Below are 24,735 nucleotides of genomic sequence, written 5' to 3'. Positions count from 1 at the left end.
TTGTTACATACCTTGCTGGCATACCCAAATACACTGCGTTCATTTTATAATTCAATTTTTTTTCTATTTAAAGTCTATCCAATTTTGCATCATAACTTCGAATTCTGCAGTTAAGTGCTATACTTATTTCATCATCAGTACAAGCATCATGTTTCTATGGAAATCACCTCTGACTAGGTGGATACACAATTGTATAAAAGCAGCTTTGGACACCAGTGACATCAATTTTGCTGTGGCGCATTTACACAACAACAGATTTACAATACACAAGGATTTGTGATATTCAGGAATAAATGTGCCCTATTGTGTGTGAACATAAAATTGACTACTTACCTGTCTCCTCATAAAATCCTCAGAAATATTCTCTCCCATAATTGGCGGCTGCATCAATCCTGCGATTAAAAGCATTCTATTTAAACCAATAGCAGCAGAGAACTGTTGTGTCTGATGATACGAAAGCAGTTCTTTATACCTGGAAGATAGGCAAAGAAGATAAAGAAAGGAACCTTACCGACATTCATCATGATGAGGACATGAGCTCATTGTTGTTCAATTTTGGTCGTTCACAATGACATTGAAGGCAAGATTCTCTCTACACTGTTCAACAATGTATTGCTATTTTTCTACTCCAACTGTCTCCTTACCTCTTCTGCTGGCATTGTGTCACATATCAAGATTGTTAAGGTACCAGGTGGCTCACTTTCATGCATATGATTGAACAGACAGCAGCACGGTGGCACAGTGGTTAGCACTGCTACCTCACAGCGCCAGGGACTCAGGTTCATTTCCGACTTGGGTCATTGTGTGCATGGAGTCTGCACGTTCTCTCCATGTCTGCATTTGTTTCCTCCAGGTGCTCCGGTTTCCTCCCACGGTCTGAAACACGTGTTGATTAGGTGCATTGGCCATGCTAAATTCTCCCTCAGTGGACCCGAACAAGCGCTAGAGTGTGGCGACTAGGGGATTTTCACAGTAATTTCATTGCATTGTTAGTGCCTACTTGTGACACTAATAAATAAACTTTAAGCAGCTATTTTTCCAGCAGAGACAATACTTATCTTACCCTTGATTTGTTGTGTACACAAACAGGTTTACACTGGAGGGGGGTGCAGAGGAGATTCACCAGGATGCTGCTTGGGATGGAACATTTAAGTTATGAAGAGAGATTGGATAGGATTGGGTTGCTTTCGTTGAAACAGAGAAGACTGAGGGGCAACCTGATCGAGGTGTACAAGATTGTGTGGTGCATGGACAGAATGAATCAGGAGCAGCTGTTCCTCTTAGTTGAAGAATTAGTCACGAGGAGACATGAGTTCAAGGTGAGGCCAGGAGATTTAGGAGGATGTGAGGAAAAACCTTTTTTCCCCAGAAGGTGTTGACGGTCTGGCATGCGCTGCCTGGTCGGGTGGTAGAGGCGAGTTGACTCACATCCTTTAAAAAAAGGACCTGGATGAACACTTTGCACATCATGACATTCAAGGCCAAGTGCTGGTAAATGTGATTAGAAACATAGAAACATAGAAAAACTACAGCACAAACAGGCCCTTCGGCCCACAAGTTGTGCCGAACACATCCCTACCTTCTAGACCTACTTATAACCCTCCATCCTATTAAGCTCCATGTACTCATCTAGGAGTCTCTTAAAAGACCCTATTGAGTTCGCCTCCACCACCCCTGACGGCAGCCGATTCCACTAGCCCACCACCCTCTGTGTGAAAAACTTACCCCTAACATCTCCCCTGTACCTACCCCCAGCACCTTAAACCTGTGTCCTCTCATAGCAGACATTTCCACCCTGGGAAAAAGCCTCTGAGAGTCCACCCGATCTATGCCTCTCAACATCTTATACACCTCTATTAGGTCTCCTCTCATCCTACGTCTCTCCAAGGAGAAAAGACCGAGCGGAGGAGATTGAGGGGAGACTTAATAGAGGTTTATAAAATGATGAAGGGGATAGATCGAGTGAACGTTCAAAGACTATTTCCTTGGGTGGATGGAGCTATTACGAGGGGGCATAACTATAGGGTTCATGGTGGGAGATATAGGAAGGATATCAGAGGTAGGTTCTTCACGCAGAGAGTGGTTGGGGTGTGGAATGGACTGCCTGCAGTGATAGTGGAGTCAGACACTTTAGGAACATTTAAGCGGTTATTGGATAGGCACATGGAGCACACCAGGATGGTAGGGAGTGGGATAGCTTGATCTTGGTTTCAGATGAAGGTCGGCACAACATCGTGGGCCGAAGGGCCTGTTCTGTGCTGTACTGTTCTATGTTCTATGTTCCCTCAGCCTATCTTCATAAGGCATGCCACTCAATCCAGGCAACATCCTTGTAAATCTCCTCTGCACCCTTTCAATCTTTTCCACATCCTTCCTGTAATGAGGCGACCAGAACTGAGCACAGTACTCCAAGTGGGGTCTGACGAGGGTCTTATATAGCTGCATCATTATCCCCGGACTTCTAAACTCAATCCCTCGATTGATAAAGGCCAGCACACCATACGCCTTCCTAACCACTTCCTCCACCTGCGGGGCCGATTTCAGAGTCCTATGGACCCGGACCCCGAGGTCCTTCTGATCCTCTACCGTACTAAGAGTCTTTCCCTTTATATTGTACTCCTTCATCCCATTTGACCTACCAAAATGGACCACGACGCATTTATCTGGGTTGAAGTCCATCTGCCACTTGTCCGCGCAGTCTTGCATCCTATCTATGTCCCTCTGTAACTTCTGACATCCCTCCAGACTATCCACAACCCCACCAACCTTCGTGTCGTCGGCAAACTTACCAACCCATCCCTCCGCTTCCTCATCCAGGTCATTTATGAAAATGACAAACAGCAAGGGTCCCAGAACAGATCTCTGGGGCACACCACTGGTGACCGACCTCCATTTAGAAAAAGACCCATCTATACCCACTCTCTGCCTCCTTTGGGCAAGCCAGTTCTGGATCCACCGGGCAGCAGCCCCTTGGATCCCATGCCCTCTCACTTTTAGGTGGGAGGTTAAGTGTTTCTCACAATCAATGCAGACGTTTTGGGCTGAAAGATCCTTTCTGCACAGTAAAATTCTAATTATGAATGAATCAATGGTTATGAATCACACCAGGGAACTTTGGTCCATTTCTCCCCGGCTCAGCCTAAAGACTGAATGCTGACTATACCACTTCCAGTTTTTTTGCCATGTGAGATCACCAAGTTCAGCATAGGCCAGCCATTGAACCTCTTATCGTCCTATCGTTATGGTGAGTGCGATGTCATGCAATGCAACCTGAGGGGGACGTGTCTTGGAGAAAAAAAGAACACAAACCACTATTCTTGTCACTAACATAGTTAGGTGGTTGTTATGGGGGACTTTAACTTTGCAAATATTGACTGGAAAACTTTGAGTACTTTAGATGGGTCAGTTTTTGTCCAATGTGTGCAGGAGGGTTTCCCGACACAGTATGTAGATAGGCCAACAAGAGGCGAGGCCACATTGGATTTGTTACGGGGTAATGAACCAGACCAGCTGTTAGATTTGGAGGTAGGTGAGCACTTTGGTGATAGTGACCACAATTCGGTTACGTTTACTTTAGCGATGGAAAGGAATAGATATATACCGAAGGGCAAGAGTTGTAGCTGGGGGAAAGGAAATTATGATGCGATTAGGAGAGATTTAGGATGCATAGGTTGGGGAAAGAAACTGCAGGGGATGGACACAATTGAAATGTGGAGTTTGTTCAAAGGGAACGGCTACTGCGTGTCCTTGATAAGTATGTACCTGTCAGGCAGGGAGGAAGTGGTCGAGCGAGGGAACCGTGGTTTACTAAAGAAGTTGAATCTCTTGTGAAGAGGAAGAAGGAGACTTATGTAAAGATGAGACGTGAAGGCTCAGTTAGGGCGCTTGAGAATTACAAGTTAGCCAGGAAGGACCTAAAGAGAGAGTTAAGAAGAGCCAGGAGGGGACATGAGAAGTCTTTGGCAGGTAGGATCAAGGAAAACCCTAAAGCTTTCTATAGGTATGTCAGGAATAAAAGAATGACTAGGGTAAGATTAGGGCCAGTCAAGGACAGTAGTGGGAAGTTGTGCGTGGAGCCTGAAGAGATAGGAGAGGCGCTAAATGAATATTTTTCATCAGTATTCACGCAGGAAAAAGACAATGTTGTCGAGGAGAATACTGAGATTCAGGCTATAGGACTAGACGGGATTGAGGTTAATAAGGAGGAGGTGTTAGCAATTCTGGAAAGTGTGAAAATAGATAAGTCCCCTGGGCCGGATGGGATTTATCCCAGGATTGTCTGGGAGGCTAGGGAGGAGATTGCAGAGCCTTTGGTTTTGATCTTTATGTCGTCATTGTCTACAGGAATAGTGCCAGAAGACTGGAGGATAGCAAATGCTGTCCCCTTGTTCAAGAAGGGAAGTAGAGACAACCCTGGTAATTATAGACCAGTGAGTCTTACTTCTGTTGTGGGCAAAGTTTTGGAAAGGATTATAAGAGATAGGATTTATAATCATCGAGAAAGAAATAATTTGATTAGGGATAGTCAGCACGGTTTTGTGAAGGGTAGGTCGTGCCTCACAAACCTTATTGAGTTCTTTGAGAAGGTGATCAAAGAGGTGGATGAGGGTAAAGCAGTTGATGTGGTGTATATGGATTTCAGTAAAGCGTTTGATAAGGTTCCCCATGGTAAGCTATTGCAGAAGATACGGAGGCATGGGATTGAGGGTGATTTAGCGGTTTGGATCAGGAATTGGCTAGCTGTAAGAAGACAGAGGGTGGTGGTTGATGGGAAATGTTGATCCTGGAGTTCAGTTACTAGTGGTGTACCGCAAGGATCTGTTTTGGGGCCACTGCTGTTTGTCATTTTTATAAATGACCTGGATGAGGGCGTGGAAGGATGGGTTAGTAAATTTGCGGATGACACTAAAGTCGGTGGAGTTGTGGACAGTGCGGAAGGATGTTGCAGGTTACAGAGGGACATAGATAAGCTGCAGAGCTGGGCTAAGAGGTGGCAAATTGAGTTTAATGCGGAAAAGTGTGAGGTGATTCACTTTGGAAGGAGTAACAGGATTACAGAGTACTGGGCTAATGGTAAGATACTTGGTAGTGTGGATGAACAGAGAGATCTCGGTGTCCATGTGCATAGATCCCTGAAAGTTGGCACCCAGGTTGATAGGGTTGTTAAGAAGGCATACGGAGTGTTAGCTTTTATTGGTAGAGGGATTGAGTTTCGGAGCCAGGAGATCATGTTGCAGCTGTACAAAACTCTGGTGCGGCCGCACTTGGAGTATTGCGTACAGTTCTGGTCACCGCATTATAGGAAGGATGTGGATGCATTGGAAAGGGTGCAGAGGAGATTTACTAGGATGTTGCCTGGTATGGTGGGAAGGTCTTATGAGGAAAGGCTGAGGGACTTGAGGTTGTTTTCGTTAGAGAGAAGAAGGTTAAGAGGTGACTTAATAGAGGCATACAAGATGGTCAGAGGATTAGATAGGGTGGATAGTGAGAGCCTTTTTCCTCGGATGGTGATAGCTAGCACGAGGGGACATAGCTTTAAATTGAGGGGTGATAGATATAGGACAGATGTCAGAGGTAGGATCTTCACTCAGAGAGTAGTAAGGGCGTGGAATGCCCTGCCTGCAACAGTAGTGGACTCGCCAACATTAAGGGCATTTAAATGGTCATTGGATAAACATATAGATGATATTGGAATAGTGTAGGTTAGATGGGCTTTAGATTGGTTTCACTGGTCGGCGCAACATTGAGGGCCGAAGGGCCTGTACTGCGCTGTAGTGTTCTATGTTCTATGTAACATGAGGAGCCTATATAATGGAAAATTGTACTGCAAAATAAGAGTTACATGGGGACTTGACTTTGACTTCTGCAGCAACTTGAGATAATTGTCTCTCTTTCACATTTTTCTCCAATGTTCACATTTCTCAGCTACAACTTTTGGCATTAAAGTAATATTTTTATCTCTTGGCCTGATCTAATTTGCTTAAATTCCATATTCTCCTTTAAGCCTGCCATCGTCGCACATTTCCTCACTAAAAGAACTCTTGGCTCCACCATTCCTGCAAACTAATATCCATCTCCAGCCTCCCTTCCTTTCCGTAATTCTTGAATGTTTTGTCACCTCCCAAATCTATTCCCATCTTTCCTGGACTCCATATTGGAATCCCTCCTTTTTTTCTGCCTCTGCCACAGTACCGAAATGACTCTTATGACGTTATGGGACTATGAACAAAGGTAAACTTTCCCTCCTCATCCTCCTTGATTGCATTTTAGTCTTTGACATAGTCGGCCACACCATGCTCTTCCAACACCTCTCCACCATTGACCAGCTGGGTGCAACTGCATTCATACTGACACGAACCGCACAGATGTTATCTGCGAGGGCGTCTCAACTTGAAACACCATTCGTGGTGGTGTATAGTTTTGCTTTGGAATTGTACGAGAGTCACGTGAAACCTTCAGTGAGAATAACCAGCCCAGTCATCATGCAACAATTACTAAAGACTAGTTGCTAAACTAAAGAAAAGACAAAGACAACTCAATGCATGAATTGTTAAACCCACAAAAAAATTATATAGAAATTACAACTTGTTCCAAAATATATATCTGCAATCCCTGAACTCCTTAATACTTTCCTGTTCCCAAACCACATTTAAATTAAAGACATCTATAAGTCAAATCCAGCTTATAGTTACCACACAAGATCAAATCTGAGAAATGGCTTTTTCTGGTCCAGAGAAGATGTTTAAACTGCCTTTACAAAGGTTTCTGCACTACCTTGGCTCTAAGACTTCTTAAATGTTAAAATGGGTCTTGGCTATGAGATGTTAACCTGGTCTGTCGACACTTCTATGTTACAGTGCCTGCCTACTTCTGCAGATGCTGGCAATTATATCCTGGTTCCTCTTTGATTCTCCCTTCTGTGCATTTAGGCTAAATGCATCTCTCATGACTCTCGAAATGATCATCGGTATAACGCCACTGATGTCTCAGTCATCTAGGTAAGCTGTTTCCTGATGAGAGAGCTACCCACACCTGATTCTGTCTGGATGCCTGCTAATCTCATTATTGGAAAAGTCGCATCTCACCATACCCTTTGAATGCTGGCTGCTGATGTTTTTAGCTGTTGCTGGACACATTAAATCCTATCATTCCTTTTTAAATTATTGTTCCTGCTGTTACTTGGCAGATCCATGACAATATGAACAAGATACAAATCAGGATCAGGAGTGGGCCACACAGCCCTTCAAGCCTGCTCCACCGTTCCTGACTGATGTGATTGTAGCCTCAACTCCACTTTCCTTCCCAACCCATTATGAAAAGATGGTTATAGACCAGCAAAATAGTTAACCGAGGAGATGATCTGGCATGCTAAGGAAGAATCTTTCAACTCCCATGAACAAGAGCACCGGATATACTATGGGGAATGGGTGGCATAGTGGTAATGTCACTGGATTAGTAATCCAGAGGACCAAGTTAATTCTCTGGGGATATGAGTTCAAATCCAATTATGGCAGCTGGTGGAATTTAAGTTCAATAAATAAAATCTGGAGTTGAAACCCATTGGTTTACGAATGTAATTTAGAGAAGGAAATCTGCCATCCTGACTTTGTGTGGCCCACATGTGACTTCAAATCCACAGTAATGTGGTTGACTCTTAACTGCCCTCTGAAATGGGCTAGCAAAACACTTAGCTCCAGGGCAATTAGAGACGGGCAACAAATGCTGGCCTTACCAGTGAGCACAGTAAGAAGTTTAACAACACCACTGACTTACCAGTGAGACCCACATTCCAAATAAAAAATACTGTGGAGTGGTTGCTGGCAGATTGGGTTTGCGGCACAAACTGAGAACACCAAAGTGAGGGAATAACCTTTTTTTTCAAGTAGTATTTGTGCATATGATGTGAGCTTCACTGGCTGGATCAGCATTTGTGCTCATCCCTAATTACCCATGAGGAGGAGCTGCCTTCTTAAATTTTTATAGTTCCATGTGGTGCAAGTACACCGGCAGTCCTGTCAGGGAGGGAGTTCCAGGATTTTGCCCCAGCGGCAGTAAAGGAACAGCGATATATTTCAAAGTCAGGATGGTGTGTTACTTGGAGGTAAACTTCCCATGTGTCTGCTGTTCTTATGCTTGAGATGGTAGCGGTCAGTGGTTGGAAGGTGCAGACTGAGGAGTCCTGGTGAGTTCCAGCAGTGCATCTTGTAGATGGCACACACTGCTGTCATTGTGCATTGGTGATGGAGGGAGTGAATGTTTGTGGCTGGAGTGCTAATTGAGTGGGCTGCTTTATCCTGCATGGTGTTGAGCTTCTTGAGTTTCAGAGCTGTACTCATCCATTCCAATAGAAAGTATTCCAATACCATCGATTTGTGCCTTGTGGATAGGCTTTGGAGGTCAGAAGGTGAGTTACTCTTTGCAGGATTCTTAACCTCTGACCTGCTCTTGTAGCCATTATATTTATGTGGCTTTTCCAATTCAGATTCTGGTCAATAGTGATCCCCAGGATGTTGATAGTGGGAGGTTCAGTAATGATAATTCCACTGAATGTCAAGGGACTACAGGTCTTGTTGGATATGGTCATTGCCAGCCACTTGCATTCCACAAATATTACTTGCCACTTGTCAGCCCAACCCTGGATATTGTCCAGCTGTTGCTGCATTAGGACACGGAATATCAATGGAATTGGAAACATCCCCATTTCTGACCTTATAATGGAAAGTAAGTAAATTGATGAAGCAACTGAAGATGGTCAAGTCGAGGATATTGCGCTGAGGAACTCATGAAATGATATCCTGGCACTGAGATGACTGATCTCCAACAACTACAGCCATCTTCCTTTGCAGAGAGGTTACCCCCACCCCCCCATTTCCCATTGACACCAGTTTTGCGAGGGCTCCTCGATGCCACACTCAAATAGTAGAAAATAGAGTTAAAATTTTAAGTCAGTATACATGGACCCAAAGTGTTAAATGCTATTTTCTCTCTCCACAGATGCTACCAGACCTGCTAAGCTTTTCCAGCATTTTCTGTGTTTGCTCCTCAGAGCATTATTATCCTGGCTCTCTGGATTACTGGATGGGTGAGATCCCAAACAAATATTTCTTGTCAGTATTTACCGTGGAGAAAGACATGGAAGCTAGGGTACTCAGGGAAGTAAATAGTGATGCTTGAAAAGCGTCCACATTACAGAAGAGGACGTGCTGGAGATATTAAAATGCATTAAGGTAGATAAATCCCCGGGTCCTGATCAAGTATATCCCAGGACATTGTGGGAAGCTAGGGAGGAAATTGCGGGAGCCCCTAGCAGACATAGTTGTATCAGCAGCAATGGGCAAGGGGTGCTGGAAGACTGGGGGGAGGAAAATGTTGTGCCGTAATTTAAGAAAGGCAGCAGGGAAAAGTCAGGGAATTGCAGGCTGGTGAGTCTAACGTCAGTGGTGGGTAAGTTGTTGGAGGGGATTCTGAGAGACAGGATCTACATGCCTTTGGAAAGGCAAGGACTGATTAGGGATAGCATGGCTTTGTGCATGGAAAATCATGTCTTCCAATTTGATAGGGTTTTTTGAAGGGGTGACAAAGAAAATAAATGAGGGCAGTGCAGTCGACGTTGTCGACATGAACATTAGCAAGGCCTTTGACAAAGTACTGGATGGCAGACTGGTCAGTGAGAGTAGGTCACATGGGATCCAGGGAGAACTAGCCAATTGGATACAAAATTGGCTTGCCGGGAGGAGACAGAGGGTGGTTGGAGAGGGTTGTTTTTCATTCTGGAGGCCTATGACCAGCGGTGTGCCGCAGTGATCAGTGCTGGTCCACCGTTGTTTGTCATTTATATAAACAATTTGGATGAGAATATAAGAAGCATGGTTAATAAGTTTGTGGATGACACCAAAATTGGTGCTGTAGTGGACAGTGAAGAAGGTTATCTAAGATTACAACAGGATCGTGATCAACTGGGCCAGTGGGCTGAGGAATGGCAGAAGGAGTTTAATTCAGATAAATGCGAGGTATTGCATTTTGGGATCTAAATATCCAAGGAGATGTGACTATCGGAAGGACAGGCAGATGGGCAAAGGGGGCGGGGTTGCATTGTTAGTAAGGAATGAAGTTAAATTGATAGCAGGAAGTGATATAGGATCAGAAGGCATAGAATAATCTCTGTGGGTAGAGTTGAGGAATCGCAAAGGTAAAAAGATCCTGATGGGAGTTATTATGTACAGGCCCCTAGCAGTAGTCAGGATGCGAGCAGAAAATAAGTCAGGAGATAGAAAAGACATATAAAAAAGGCAATATTACAATAATCATGGGGGACTTCAATATGCAGGTGGACGAGGAAAATCAGGTAGGTAGTGGATCCCGAGAAAATTAATTTGTAGAATGTCTAAGGGATGGTTTTTTGGAGCAGCTTGTGACAGAACCTACTAGGGAACAGGCAATTCTGGATTTGGTGATGTGTAATGAGGCAGACTTGATTAAGGAACTTAAGATGAAGGAACCCTTAGGGAGCAGTGACCACAATATGATAGAATTTACCCTGCAGTTTGAGAGAGAGAAGCTGGAGTCAGATGTAACGGTATTACAATTCGAGGAGTTTTTGAGAGTTATTTGGGAGGCACAACAGAAATTCATCCCAAGGAGGAACCAGCAGAGACAATGTAATATCAATTGCTGTGGGCAACAGATGGGCTTCTGGAGCCAGTCTAGTTGTTCCTCCAGTAAACTGGATCTGCTTGCCCTGAGGCCATCACCATGTCTCTGCAGTGCGTTGGTTATCACAGGAGCCAGGTCAATAAAAACTAGGCGGCACGGTGGCACAGTGGTTAGCACTGCTGTCTCACAGCGCCAGGGACCCTGATTCGATTCCCGGCTCGGGTCACTGTCTATGTGGAGTTTGCACATTCTCCCCATGTCTGCATGGATTTCCTTCAGGTGCTCCGGTTTCCTCCCACAGTCCAAAGATGTGCTGGTTAGGTTGACTGCTATGCTAAATTGCCCCTTAGTGTCAGGGGGTTTGTAGAGTAAATAAGTAGGGTTCTGGGGATGGGGCCTGGATGAGATTGTGGTCGGTGCAGACTCGATGGGCAGAATGGCCCCCTTCTGCACTGTAGGGATTCTATGATTCTGTGATTAAGGGACAACTTAGCATGGCCTTATCCATCTGACCTGTACATCTTTGGACTGTGGGAGGAAACTGGAGCATCCGGAGCACTAAGAGGAAACCCACGCTGACACAGGGAAAATGTGCAAACTCCACACAGACGGTCACCCAAGACCGAAATTAAACCCGGGTCCCTGGCACAATGAGGCAACAGTGCTATCCACTGTGCCACCGTGCCGCCCACTATGTCACCATGCTGCAACAAACATGATATTCAATGGCATCGCCAAAACCCCACCGACATTCCGACAGCAGCCCATGACCAAAATCTCAAATGGCTGAGCCAGTTAAATGCAACAGCTAATTGAGCAGGCCAAATACTGGTTACTCTTTGGTGAGTGTCCTACCACCTAACTCCCCAAAGTTTCTCCACCACCTACAAGTCACAAGTCGACAACACTCAAATCTCCAGCATAAAACAGTCAATTCGATTGGCAGCCCATTCACCACCTTAAATATCCACTCCCTTCAACAGGCACCCTGGTTGAAGTGTACACTCTCTACAGAACTCACTACAGTAGTGCAGAGAAACTGCTTTGGCAGCACTTCTCAAATCCACCATCTCCTTCAACACCTCTGAATTTTCCTTCAAGCCATACAGAATCCAACATGGACAATATAACCATTGCTTCACTGCCACAGGGCCAAAATCCTGGAACTTCGGCCTCACAATATTTGCTGTGGTTCAAGAAGGCAACTCACTACCACCTTCTCAAAGGCAACTAGGAATGGGAAATAAATGCTGATGTTTCTGGTGATGCTTATATCTCAAGAGATTTTTAAAATTATTTTTTTATGTACTTAATGTGAAGATTAGAATGTATGCTTTTGCAGGCAGGAGTAATCAATTTAGACATTTATAATCACCAATTATCATGAATAAGTGTAACACACAGAAGGAATTCCAGTATATTCGCCAGATAAGCGTTAACGCAAGATAACAGTAGAACTAGTTAAAAACATCTGACTGAGCTGCACACAATTTTTAGTGCCAGGAGCATTACTCAACTGAAGTTATAATTTGAGTTCAGTTGTCCTTCTAGATCAGCAAACTCTTCTAATTAACGTTACTCCTGCAGCTTGCTGAGAGAATATAAATGCACAGGTCAAGCGTAATATCCTTCCATGAATTCCACACAAGCTGAGCTGTAACAAAGATTATAGTTCTCTATAATTCAGTGACTGCAATATCAATAACGCAAAGGACAACTGCACATTAAATAGGTTCTGCTTCTTTTGCAATGAGATTTTGCTAATCTAATGATTTTAACTAATTATTTAGTCTGTTGGATCAGCAAGCTAGTATTTATACAGGGATTGGAACAGAATGTGTTTATTGAAATATCATAAAGATTACTAAATTAAGAATTTCCAAATAATATAGAATCATAGAATCAGAGAATCTACGGAATGGAGACAGACCCTTTGGCCCAAACTTGTCCACACCGACCAAAATGCCCATCTGAGCGATCCCATTTGCTTGCATTTGGCCCATATCCCTCAAAACCTTTCCTATCCATGTACCTGTCCAAATGCCTTTTAAATGTCGTCAATGTCCCTCCCTCAACCACTTCTCCAGCAGCTCATTCCACGCAAGTACCACCCTCTGCGTAAAAACGTTGCTCCTCAGGGTCCTATTAATTTGTTCCCCTCTTAATTTAAACCTATGCCCTCTAGTTCTCGATTCCCCAATCCTGGGAAAAAGACTGAGTGCATTCACCCTATCCATGTCTCTCATGATCTTATACACCTCTATAAGAACACCCCTCAGTCTCCTACGCTCCAAAGAGAAAAGTCCTAGCCTGTCCAATCTCTCCCAATAATTCAGTCCCTTGAATCCTGGCAACATCCTTGTAAATCTCTTCTGCATTCTCTCCAGTTAATAACATCTTTCTTATAGCAAGGCGACCAAAACTGAACACAAGGCTCGAGGTGCTGCCTCACCAACGTCCTGTACAACTGCAATATAACTTCCCAACTTCTATTCTCAATGCCCTGACTGATGAAGGCCAGTGTGCCAAAAGCCTTCTTCACTGCCCTATCTACTTGTGACTCCACTTTCAGAGAACCGTGCCCTCTGTACCACGATACTCCCTAAGGTCCTATCATTCACCATGAAAGTCCGACCTTGATTTAACTTTTCAAAATGTAACACCTCACACATATCTGTATTGAACTCCATTCGCCATTTCTCGGCCCACTTCCCCAGCTGATCAAGATCCTGCTGCAATTTTTGATAACCTTCCTCACTGTCTACAATATCACCTATTTTAGTGTCATCAACAAACTTACTGATCATGCCTTGTACATTCCCATCCAAATCGTTGATATAGATAACAAACAGCAATGGGTCCAGCACTGACCCCTGAGGCACACCACTAGTCAAAGACCTCCAGTCCAACAAGCATCTTTCCACCATAACCCTCTACTTCCTAACATCAAGCCAATTGTATATCTAATTTGCCAGCTCTCCCTGGATTCCATGTGGTCTAATCTTCCAGATCAGCCTATCATGTGGAACTTTATCAAAGACCTTACTGAAGTCCACATAGACTACGTCTACCGCCCTACCGTCATCAACCTTCCTGGTCGCTTTATCGAAGAACTCCAACAAATTTGTACTGCATGATCTCCCATGCACACAACCGTGCTGACTACTCCTAATCAAACCCTGTCTTTCCAAATGCCTCTATATCTCATCCCTCAGAATCCTCTCTCATAATTGACCCACCACAGATGTGAGACTCACCAGTCTATAATTCCCAGCTTTTTCTTTGCAGCCCTTCTTAAATAAGGCACAACATTTGCTACCCTCCAGTCTTCTGGTACCTCACCCATGGCTAATGATGATGCAAATATCTCAGCCAGGGCTCTCGCAATTTCATCTCCAGCCTCACGCAGTGTTCTTGGATTACCTGGTCAGGGCTAGGAGATTTATCTACCTTCATGCATTTTAATACGTCCATCGCCTCTCTACTGTAATGTGAATCTACTGTCCCCAATATATCCCCACTAACTTTGCCAGGTTCCCAAGTCTTCATGTATTTCTCCACGATAAATACAGAGGAGAAATATTCATTGAGAACCTCGACTATCTCTTGCGGTTCCACACGCATCCACTTTGGTCCTTGAGGGGTCCTATTCACTTTCTCGTTATTCTTTTTCCTTTAATATACTTAGAGAATCTCTTTGGATTCACTTTAATCCTCTCAGCCAAAGCTACCTCATGCCCCCTTTTTGCCCTCCTAATTTCCCTCTTGAGCATACTCCTGTATCTCCTGTACACCTCAGGGAATCCCTTGATTCCAGCTGCTTGTACCTGAGTCTTTTTCCTGGCCAAAACCTCAATGTTTTTTGTCATCCAAGGTTTCCTACTCCTGCCAGCCTTGCCCTTCACCCTAACAGGAACGTATGGACACTGAACTTTAGCTATTTCACTTTTAAAAGCCTCCCACTTGCGAGAGGTCTCTTTGCCCTCAAACAAGGTACTTCAATCAACCCTTGCAAGCTCCTGTCTAATTCCATCAAAACTCATCTTGCCCCAAATACACAGCAGTAACAGAAAGTGTGTTTATTCTTGTTGCAGATCAGCAAAGCTGCACTAACATATCAGATAGATTCATGGTGCCACTGTCTTGCACTGCCCTAAATCAAGTTGTGATTGGTAGGCATGGCAATAAGCTCACATTGATTTGTTGATGAATCTCAAGCACCACTCTGTAATTACACAGCACTTTATTTTTCTACACTGGGAATGGATGACACATGATGCTCATGTTTTGGACACCCGTCAGATTTATTAGTATTCATCATCCTTAGGGTGCCCATCAAACTCAAATTTACTAATGGGCACACTGGACTATGGTATAAAATTATCATTCACCCTGACAGTGTTATGCATGAGACAAGGGAATGGAATTGTTAATCATTTCTGATTTGCACTCACAAAGATAAAGAATATAAAGTGCACATTTTATGACTGAGGAAGCAAGTTAATCCAGATGCTTAAACATATCATCACTGTATTTACTATTTGTTAAACTAAATAAAGGTATGAGGAATAATGAATTACCATTAATTACAATATCTAAAGTAAATAGAATACAGAGATACACACTGCCAGTCACATGGAAAACAACTTGGGCAGTTACATCTCTTGGATGAGACCCGCCAACAAAGATATTGTAAAATAAAACCATTGTTAGTGATTGCTCAGTGATATGTCAGGTTGCAATTCTTCAAACTAGATTTGCATCATTTGAATCAAACACTCGAGTGTGATACTTAGCAATAAGCCTGCAATTTCAACACTTTGGAATATCAGAGAGCAAAGCACAAGAGATGATGTGAAAAGGATTTCTTATCATAGAATCATAGAAACCCTACAGTGCAGAAAGAGGCCATTTGGCCCATCGAGTCTGCACCGACCACAATCCCACCCAGGCCCTATCCCCATATCCCAACATATTTACCCGCTAATCCCTCGGACCCACGCATCTCAGGACACTAAGGGGCAATTTTTAGCATGGCCAATCAACCTAACCCGCACGGCTTTGGACTGTGGGAGGAAACCCACACAGACACGAGGAGAATGTGCAAACTCCACACAGACAGAGACCCAAGCCGGGAATCGAACCCAGGTCCCTGGAGCTGTGAAGCAGCAGTGCTAACCACTGTGCTACCGTGCAACTTATTTAGATTGTGCTCTGTAGTGTGTATTGCCTCTCCTGTTCTTCCTACCAAAATCCATCACTTTAGACTTTCTTAGAATTAGAATTCATCTGTCATTTGCCTGACCATTCCACACCTGTGTATGTTCTCTTTAAATCCATCACTATCCTCGAGTTTTGTGTCATCTGCAAATTTTGAAATTGTGCCCAGGTGTAGGCCATTAATATAAATCAGTTAAAGCAGTAGTCTAATCCGAACCCCACCATAAACCTTCATCCCTGTCACTCAGTCAACTTTACATCCATGCTACCATTATCCCTTTTATCCCATGTGCTTCAACTTTACTGGCAAACCGATTTTTAAAATTCATTTTTTTATTCATTCGTGGGACATGGGTGTCAATGGCTGGCCAGCATTTATTGCCCATCCCTTGTTGCCCTTGTTCAGATGGCAGCTGAGAGTCAACCACATTGCTGTGGCTCTGGAGTCACATGTAGGCCAGACCAGGTAAGGATGGCAGATTTCCTTCCTTAAAGGACATTAGTGAACCAGATGGGTTTTTCCAACAATCGACAATGGTTTCATGGTCATTAGTAGATTCTTAATTCCAGACTTTTTCCGATTGAATTCGAATTCCACCATCTGCCGTGGTGGGATTCGAACTCGAGTCCTCAGAACATTAGTTTAGTTTTTGGTTTAATAGTCTGGCGATAATACCACTCAGCCATCGCCTTCCCCATTATGTTGCATGTTATCAAAAATAATTTGGAAGCGAGTGTGCACCATTTTAACCACATTCCCTTCATCAAGCCTCTCTGTTAATTCATCAAAAAACTCAATGTAGTTAAACGTTATTTGACTTTCAGCACTTTTTCTTCTTTATTCTTTCTTAATTCACAACTCCTTTTTCATCCAGGGAGCTCTGGATTTGTGTGTCCTACCTTTCCCTTTCAAGGGAATACCTTGACAGTGTCTGGATCATTTCTGTTTTGAAGGTGGCCCATTATTCAGCTGGTTTCCGCCACCAATCTTTTGATTTGCTCTATATAAAAGCAAATTACTGCTGATGCTGGAATCTGAAATAAAGACAGAAAATGCTGGAAAATTTCAGCATTTCTGACAGCATTTGTGGAGAGAGAATAGAGCCAACATTTTGAGTCTTAACCCAAAACACTCAAAAGGCTCGAAACTATTCTCTCTCCACAGATACTGTCAGACCTGCTGAGATTTTCCAACATTTTCTGTTTTTGTTTTGGTACAGTCTAACTGGCCCAGTGCCATTCTTGACCCATTGAAGGCAGCTCTCCCCAAGAATAATTATTTTTACTCTGGATTACCTGTTATCCTTTTCTATTATCATCCTAACCCTTATGATACAATGATCATTGTGTCCTAAAAGTTACCCCACGGACACTTAATCTACTTGGCCCACCTCATTCCCAAGAACCAGGCCCAACAGGGCGGCACGGTAGCACAGTGGTTAGCACTGCTGCTTCACAGCTCCAAGTCCCGGGTTCGATTCCTGGCTCGGGTCACTGTCTGTGTGGAGTTTGCACATTCTCCTCGTGTCTGCGTGGGTTTCCTCCGGGTGCTCCAGTTTCCTCCCACAGTCCAAAGATGTGCGGGTTAGGTTGATTGGCCAGGTTAAAAAAAATTGCCCCTTAGAGTCCTGGGATGCGTAGGTTAGAGGGATTAGCGGGTAAAATATGTGGGGGTAGGGCCTGGGTGGGATGGTGGTCGGTGCAGACTCGATGGGCCGAATGGCCTCCTTCTGCACTGTTGGGTTTCTATGATTCTATGAACAGTGCATTATTTCTTGTTGGACTGGACACATACTGTTGCAGAAAATTTTCCTGAACACATCTAGGAACTTTTTCTCCTCTCTACATCCTTTATACTACCACTGTCCCAGTCTACACTCAGGTAATTAAAGTGCCTGATTGTAACTAATCTATAAATTTTACATCTCTCCATAATTTCTGTGTTTGTTCTTCTACATCCTTCTTACTAGTTGGCGGTCTACGGACTACACCAAGTTTTGTAATAGCACCCATTAGACAATAAGAAATAGGAACAGGAGTAAGCCATTCAGCCCTTCAGGCCTGCTCTACTATCTAATAAGATCATGGCTTATCTAATACTCACTATGTTCACTTTCCTGCCTTATCTCCATAACCCTTAATTTCCCCAACTGATTAAAAACCTCGTGATCGCAGCTTTGAAAATATTTAAGTACTAGGCCTTCACAACTTCCTGGGGTAAGGAATTCTTTCAGTAAACCCTCTGGGACATCCTCAATGCTCTCCTTAACCAATACTGCCGCCCCTCCTCCTTTCCTATCTTTTCAGAACAACATGTATCCAGGAATATTTAACACCCAGTTCTACCCTTCCTGAGCTAGGTCTCTGTAATCGCCACAATATCATATTTCCACAACACAATCTGCATCTTTAATTCCCCAATCCTATTTACTGTACTCTATGCATTCACATACATGCACAGTAACCCTGATTTAAATGTAATTAAGTTCTCCATTACTGCAAATCACTGAATAATTTACCATTGTCTATACTAGTGTTTTCTGTTCCTCCAGTCATAGAGAGTCATAGAGGTTTACAGCATGGAAAGAGGCCCTTCTGCCCAACTTGTTCATGCCGCCCTTTTTTTTAGAAAACCCGTAAGCTAATCTCAAGTGCCCGCATTTGGCCCATATCCCTCCATACCCATCGTACCCATGTAACTATCTAAATGCTTTTTAAAAGACAAAATTGTACCCGCCTCTACTACTACCTTTGGCAGCTTATTCCAGACACTCACCACCCTTTGTGTGAAAAAATTGCCCCTCTGGACACTTTTGTATCTCTCCCCTCTCACCTTAAACCTATGCCCTCTAGTTTTAGACTCCCCTACCTTTGGGAAAAGATATTGACTATCTAGCTGATCTGTGCCCCTCATTATTTTAGAGACCTCTATAAGATCACCCCTCAGCCTCCTACGCTCCAGAGAAGAAAGTCCCTGTCTATCCAGCCTAACACTAGGGTCAATTTCGCATGGCCAATCAACCTAACCAGCGCATCTTTGGACTGTGGGAGGAAACCAGAGCACCCGGAGGAAACCCACGCTGACATGGAGAGAATGTGCAAACTCCACACAGAGAGTACCCAGGCCGGAACTGAACCCGGATCCCTGGCGTTGTGAGGCAGCAGTGCTAACCACTGTGCCGCCCCAGTGAAGTATTCCTCACTGATCATGTGCCACTTACTGACTTGAAAAAGTCCTTTTCTTATATATTGGTGTAAAGAATCACCCTGTAACTTAGTTCCTGCAACAGGCATCAACACCTATTCAGGCCCTATGCAGGTAAATTCAGAAGATTCCGTAGAAGGCTCATATAGACTTGAAACATTAACTCTTGTTTCTCTCTCCGCAGACGCTGCTTGATCTGCTGAGTTTATCCAGGGTTTTCTATTTATATTTCAGATTTCCAGCATCCACTGTATTTTACTTTTAATATAATTAAAATCCTTATTGTATTTACTTACCAGTACTGCACCCATATATCCTCCAGAAATACTTCTTCAGGAATTGGATCAATGAGGATGAGATCAGAAACTTCCCTGTGAGACAGAAATAGACCATGTTAAATGCAATTTTCTATCCAGGATGTATTTGACTAGGGAGAGCACAAAGCACAGTATAACCTCACTGACCTGTCTCTACTAATGATACAGGGACAGTTCAAGATACCAGATAAATCCCGGATAAATTACAATCCTTGTAATATTCACATCTTAGCAGAATCACACCAGTTTTTTGTGTCATTAGAACATAGAACATAGAACAGTACAGCACAGAACAGGCCCTTCGGCCCACGATGTTGTGCCGAGCTTTATCTGAAACCAAGATCAAGCAATCCCACTCCCTATCATCCTGGTGTGCTCCATGTGCCTATCCAATAACCGCTTAAATGTTCCTAAAGTGTCTGACTCCACTATCACTGCAGGCAGTCCATTCCACACCCCAACCACTCTCTGCGTAAAGAACCTACCTCTGATATCCTTCTCATATCTCCCACCATGAACCCTATAGTTATGCCCCCTTGTAATAGCTCCATCCACTCGAGGAAATAGTCTTTGAACGTTCAGTCTATCTATCCCCTTCATCATTTTATAAACCTCTATTAAGTCTCCCCTCAGCCTCCTCCGCTCCAGAGAGAACAGCCCTAGCTCCCTCAACCTTTCCTCATAAGACCTACCCTCCAAACCAGGCAGCATCCTGGTAAATCTCCTCTGCACTCTTTCCAGCGCTTCCACATCCTTCTTATAGTGAGGTGACCAGAACTGCACACAATATTCCAAATGTGGTCTCACCAAGGTCCTGTACAGTTGTATCATTGAACATGGAATATTAAGCCGGGGGATATGAAGCAAGTAAAAAGGAATTTGGAAGACAGGAAAAGAAGACAGTTGAAACACACAGCAGGCTATTCAGCATCCGACCTGGTATGGAGACAGGCAGGCAGCACAGCACCATTTCAGGTGAGTTCCTGGGCGAGGGGAAAATGGCTATTCATTGGTGCAGGACAGAGGCAGCCCACTTGAGTGATCTTCCTGGCTTTCTGCAGCTCTTCCATGGTCTTATCTATGTCAGGATGGCCCTGGAAAGGGAACATGAGGGATCTTCCCCATAAGCAGGGAAAAATCTATAAATGGGCATTTTTTTCAGTTTTGTTAATTAAGACACTACTTCAAACTGCCTTAACCTTGTCTCAAGACTAGAGGCAGCATTATCAACCAAGTTAAAGACTCAACAACTATCATCTTACCAGTTGTGAATGTGAGCATAAAATCTTGCATTGAGTGTTCCAAGTTCTGATCCCACGAAAATGAAAGGACTATTCAGCTCAGCTTCTTTAACAAGTCTGTGCAGATCATCTACCATTCTGGAAAAGAAAAATTGAAGTCTTGCTCACTGAGATTACCATTGGGATTAACAGCTCATTTTTAAAATACAGCGCATGTATTTTGTTTCCATTCACATGAAAAAGGGAAATGATAAATAAGAAGTGAGTGGTGCAAATCGCTGTGTATACCACAACTATTGCTTACACAATTTTTCCTTCACTCTTCAGCTCAGAAAATTGAGAGCCGTTAATGGTGTGGTGAGCGGCAATGGGGCATCGAGGACCTTGGTGAATGACAGGATCAACAGTGTATCTCTTCCATCAATGGGATTTAAACAACGAGAAAGAAGCAGCAGAACAGCAGAAAAACAGAATGAATCAGTCAAATCAGGTGACGAAAGGAGGAGAGAGGGAAAGAAAGAAAGATAAGATTGAAGAAAGAATGGAGGAAGGAAAAGTAATGGAATTGAAAAAAAATTAAAACTTCCAGAAACAATTTACTCTACCTGCAGGAATGAGAACAATGGTTTTAAGTTTTTCCTTTATGAGCCAGAAAAATTGAGTGGAATCTTTAAAGGGGTCTTTACTGAAAATAAATAGCAACTTTACCCTCGTGTGAACTTAATTAGTAATTATTATGCAAATACAGCAATTTCTTGAAACTCATGGCAATGGCAATCTGCCATTTTCATGAACATAATATTGAAGTGGAGCAGCAAAAAAAGTCCAGCAATACATGGTATTTCTTCCTGACCACAGGTTTTTGTATGACTCATGCACTAATAATAGTGTGCAGTAAATTCACTTGCATTTTGTGAGCAGCTTTTGGCCTAATATGTTAAATTATCCAAACTGAGTTATTCAAATGGATCACATATTTTCAGTGAAGACGATGCTGCCCAGACCATGATGAGAGGAGGTAATTCAGACACTAGGAGGGTTCAAAATTAATATAGTGGTGGTAGATTTTGGATCATCTGTCTATTTAAAGTTGATAATGTGGACTGAGAAGGAACGGCTACAACAATAATGGCAATAGTGGCTTTAACATGACATTTCTGGCTGAGTTAAGCATGCTAGGATTTTTGATCAACTTATAATTAAAACCAGATGCAGGTCATAAAGTTGCTCTGGGCAAGGCTCTGGTCCGGATGCTGTGACCTGAAGCTTCCTGTGTTGGTCAAATAAGGGAAGTTGTTTACATTGGCCCAGACAGTGTGGCTTTGATTTATATGGCTGTTATGTGTGGAGATGCGATTTGAACTAAGCATAATGGCATCGTTCACAAGTAATTTCATTGGATGCTCAAGGTTACACAGTTGGTTGGATGACAGAGAATCTTCCAGAAGCGAGTGAAGGATTGTGGATAAAAAGACGTGTGCAGCCTTTGTTTGCCAGCGATAACTCTGAAGAGACCAACCATCGTAAGAAGTCCTGTACCCTGAAGGATGCTTCAGAGAAGAAGATAGATTCGACATCGAGGATATTTCTTGACCAAAGTTTTCCTAAACTCGGTAGTACCTATTTTAAGTTAAATAGTTAAAGTTGATGTTCAGTTAAAGTTAATATGCAGTTGGAATCATAGAAACCCTACAGTGCAGAAAGAGGCCATTTGGCCCATCGAGTCTGCACCGACCACAATCCCACCCAGGCCCTACCCCCATATCCCCATAGTTAAGAGTTAAAGTTCAGTTGAAAGTTGATGTTCAGTTAAAGTTCAGTAAAGAGTTAATGAGTTGCAACTGTTTATATTTGAGTTCACAGAAACCCTACAGTGCAGGAGGAGGCCATTCGGCCCATCGAGTCTGCACCGACCACAATCCCACCCAGGCCCTACCCCCACATATTTTTACCCGCTAATCCCTCTAACCTACGCATCACAGGACTCTAAGGGGCAATTTTTAACCTGGCCAATCAACCTAACCCGCACATCTTTGGACTGTGGGAGGAAACCGGAGCACCCGGAGGAAACCCACGCAGACACGAGGAGAATGTGCAAACTCCACACAGACAGTGACCCAAGCTGGGAATCGAACCCAGGTCCCTGGAGCTGTGAAGCAGCAGTGCTAACCACTGTGCTACCGTGCCGCCCAGTTCGTTCCAGAAGTGTTAAATAAAGAAATAGTTGAGTTACTGTCCTTGTTTGGCTCATTAAACAGAAATGTGTGGAAGGTGTTTAAATTATATCGAATATTATATAGAATCACAGAATCTATGATTCTATAAATTAAAGGTGGATAACAATAAGATTGCAGGATCAGATGAGTTGCATCCAATGATACAATTTGAGAGAGTGGAAATTGCATAGAAATTGGACACAATTTTTCAATTTTCCTTAGGATCGGGGCAGTGCCAGAGGACTGAAAAATTGCAAACACTACTCCCATTCAAAATGGAATATAAAGGCGAGCCCAGGAACAACAGGCCAATCGGTATAATTTCAGTGCTGGTGAAACTTCTGCAGGACAAAATTAACAGTCGCATGGAAAATGTGGGTCATTTAGGAAAAGCTAGCATTTTAAGTAAAAATTGTGTTTAAATAACTTGCTGGAATTTTTGAAGAGGTAACAGATGAGGGCAATGCTATTGATGTGCTTCCAAAGTGCATTTGATACAGTGATGCACAATAGACTTGTGAACAAAGTGTTATCTCATTGAATAAAAAGGACAGTAGCAACATGGATACAAAATTGGCTGAATGACAGGAAACAGAAAAGTGTTTAATGGATGTTTTTCCAGGCTGGAGGAAGGTTTGTAGGGGAGTTGTACATTGAGTCAATATTGGTGCCATTGCTTTTCCTGATGTATATTAATCACCAAAAACTTGGTGCACAGGGCATAATTTCAAAATCTGCAAATGATACAAAACAGGCAAGCAATGTGAACTGTGAGCAGGATAGTGTAGAACATCAAGAGGGCATAGACAAATTGAATGGGCAGATAAAGTTCAATGTGATGAAATGTGGTAGAGGTTCATTTTGGTCGGATGATTAGAAAGCAGTGGCAGGATCAGACAGTTTCAGCATGGATTTATGAAGGGGAAATCATGCTTGACAAATCTGTTGGAATTCTTTTGAAGATGTAACTAGTCGAGTTGACAAGGGGGAGCCAGTCGATATGGTATATTTGGACTTCCAGAAAGCGTTTGACAAAGTCCCGCACAAGAGATTATCGTGCAAGATTAAAGCGCATGGGATTGGAGGAAGTGTGTTGAGATGGATAGAAAACTGGTTGGCAGAGAGGAAACAAAGAGTAGGAATTAATGGGTGCTTTTCAAATTGGCAGGCAGTAACTAGTGGGATGCCACAGGGATCGGTGCTGGGACCCCAGCTATTCACAATATGTATTGATTTGGTTGAGGGAACAAAATGTAACATCTCAAAGTTTGCAGATGATACCAAGTTGAGTGGGAGGGTGAACTGTGACGAGGATGCAGAGATCCTTCAGAAAGATCTGGTCAGGTTGGGTCAGTGAGCTAATCAATGGCAGATGCAGCAAAATTTGGATAAGTGTGAGGTTATTCACTTTGGAAGAAAAAACAAGGCGGCAGATTACTACCTCAATGGCTGTAAATTGGGAGAGGGAGTGTGCACCAGTCACTGAAGGTAAGCATGCAGGTGCAGCAGGCGGTAAAGAAGGCTAGTGACATGTTGGCCTTAATTGCGAGAGGAGTAGGGATGTGTTGTTGCAATTATACAGGGCCTTGGTGAGGCCACACCTAGAGTATTGTGTGCAATTTTGGTCTCCTTTTCTGAGGAAGGATGTTCTTGCTCTCGAGGGAGTGCAGCAAAGTTTTACCAGGCTGATTCTGGGGATGGCGGGTCTGATCGGTGCTGGGACCAGTGTTGGGGCGGCACGGTAACACAGTGGTTAGTACTGCTGCTTCACAGCTCCAGGGACCTGGGTTCGATTCCCGGCTTGGGTCACTGTCTGTGTGGAGTTTGCACATTCTCCTCGTGTCTGCGTGGGTTTCCTCCGGGTGCTCCGGTTTCCTCCCACA

General features: G+C 43.5%; 1 protein-coding gene across 1 annotated transcript in view; it reads right to left on the bottom strand.

Moving 5' to 3' along the window:
- The window catches only part of LOC144495895 (uncharacterized), a 207,533-nt gene that overhangs the window by 110,723 nt on the left and 72,075 nt on the right, over nucleotides 1-24,735 (bottom strand). The window contains exons 6-8 of the mRNA XM_078216663.1: nucleotides 20,658-20,774; nucleotides 19,375-19,449; nucleotides 334-472 (exon numbers count right to left, since the gene is read on the bottom strand). Of these exons, the coding sequence (XP_078072789.1) occupies nucleotides 334-472; nucleotides 19,375-19,449; nucleotides 20,658-20,774 (331 nt within the window). The remainder of the gene's footprint in view (nucleotides 1-333; nucleotides 473-19,374; nucleotides 19,450-20,657; nucleotides 20,775-24,735) is intronic.

This window comes from Mustelus asterias, chromosome 7 (genome assembly GCF_964213995.1).
Source record: "Mustelus asterias chromosome 7, sMusAst1.hap1.1, whole genome shotgun sequence".
Lineage (NCBI taxonomy): Eukaryota > Metazoa > Chordata > Chondrichthyes > Carcharhiniformes > Triakidae > Mustelus > Mustelus asterias.
Note: the sequence above shows the minus strand (reverse complement) of the source record. Positions and strands in the feature narration are given on the sequence as shown.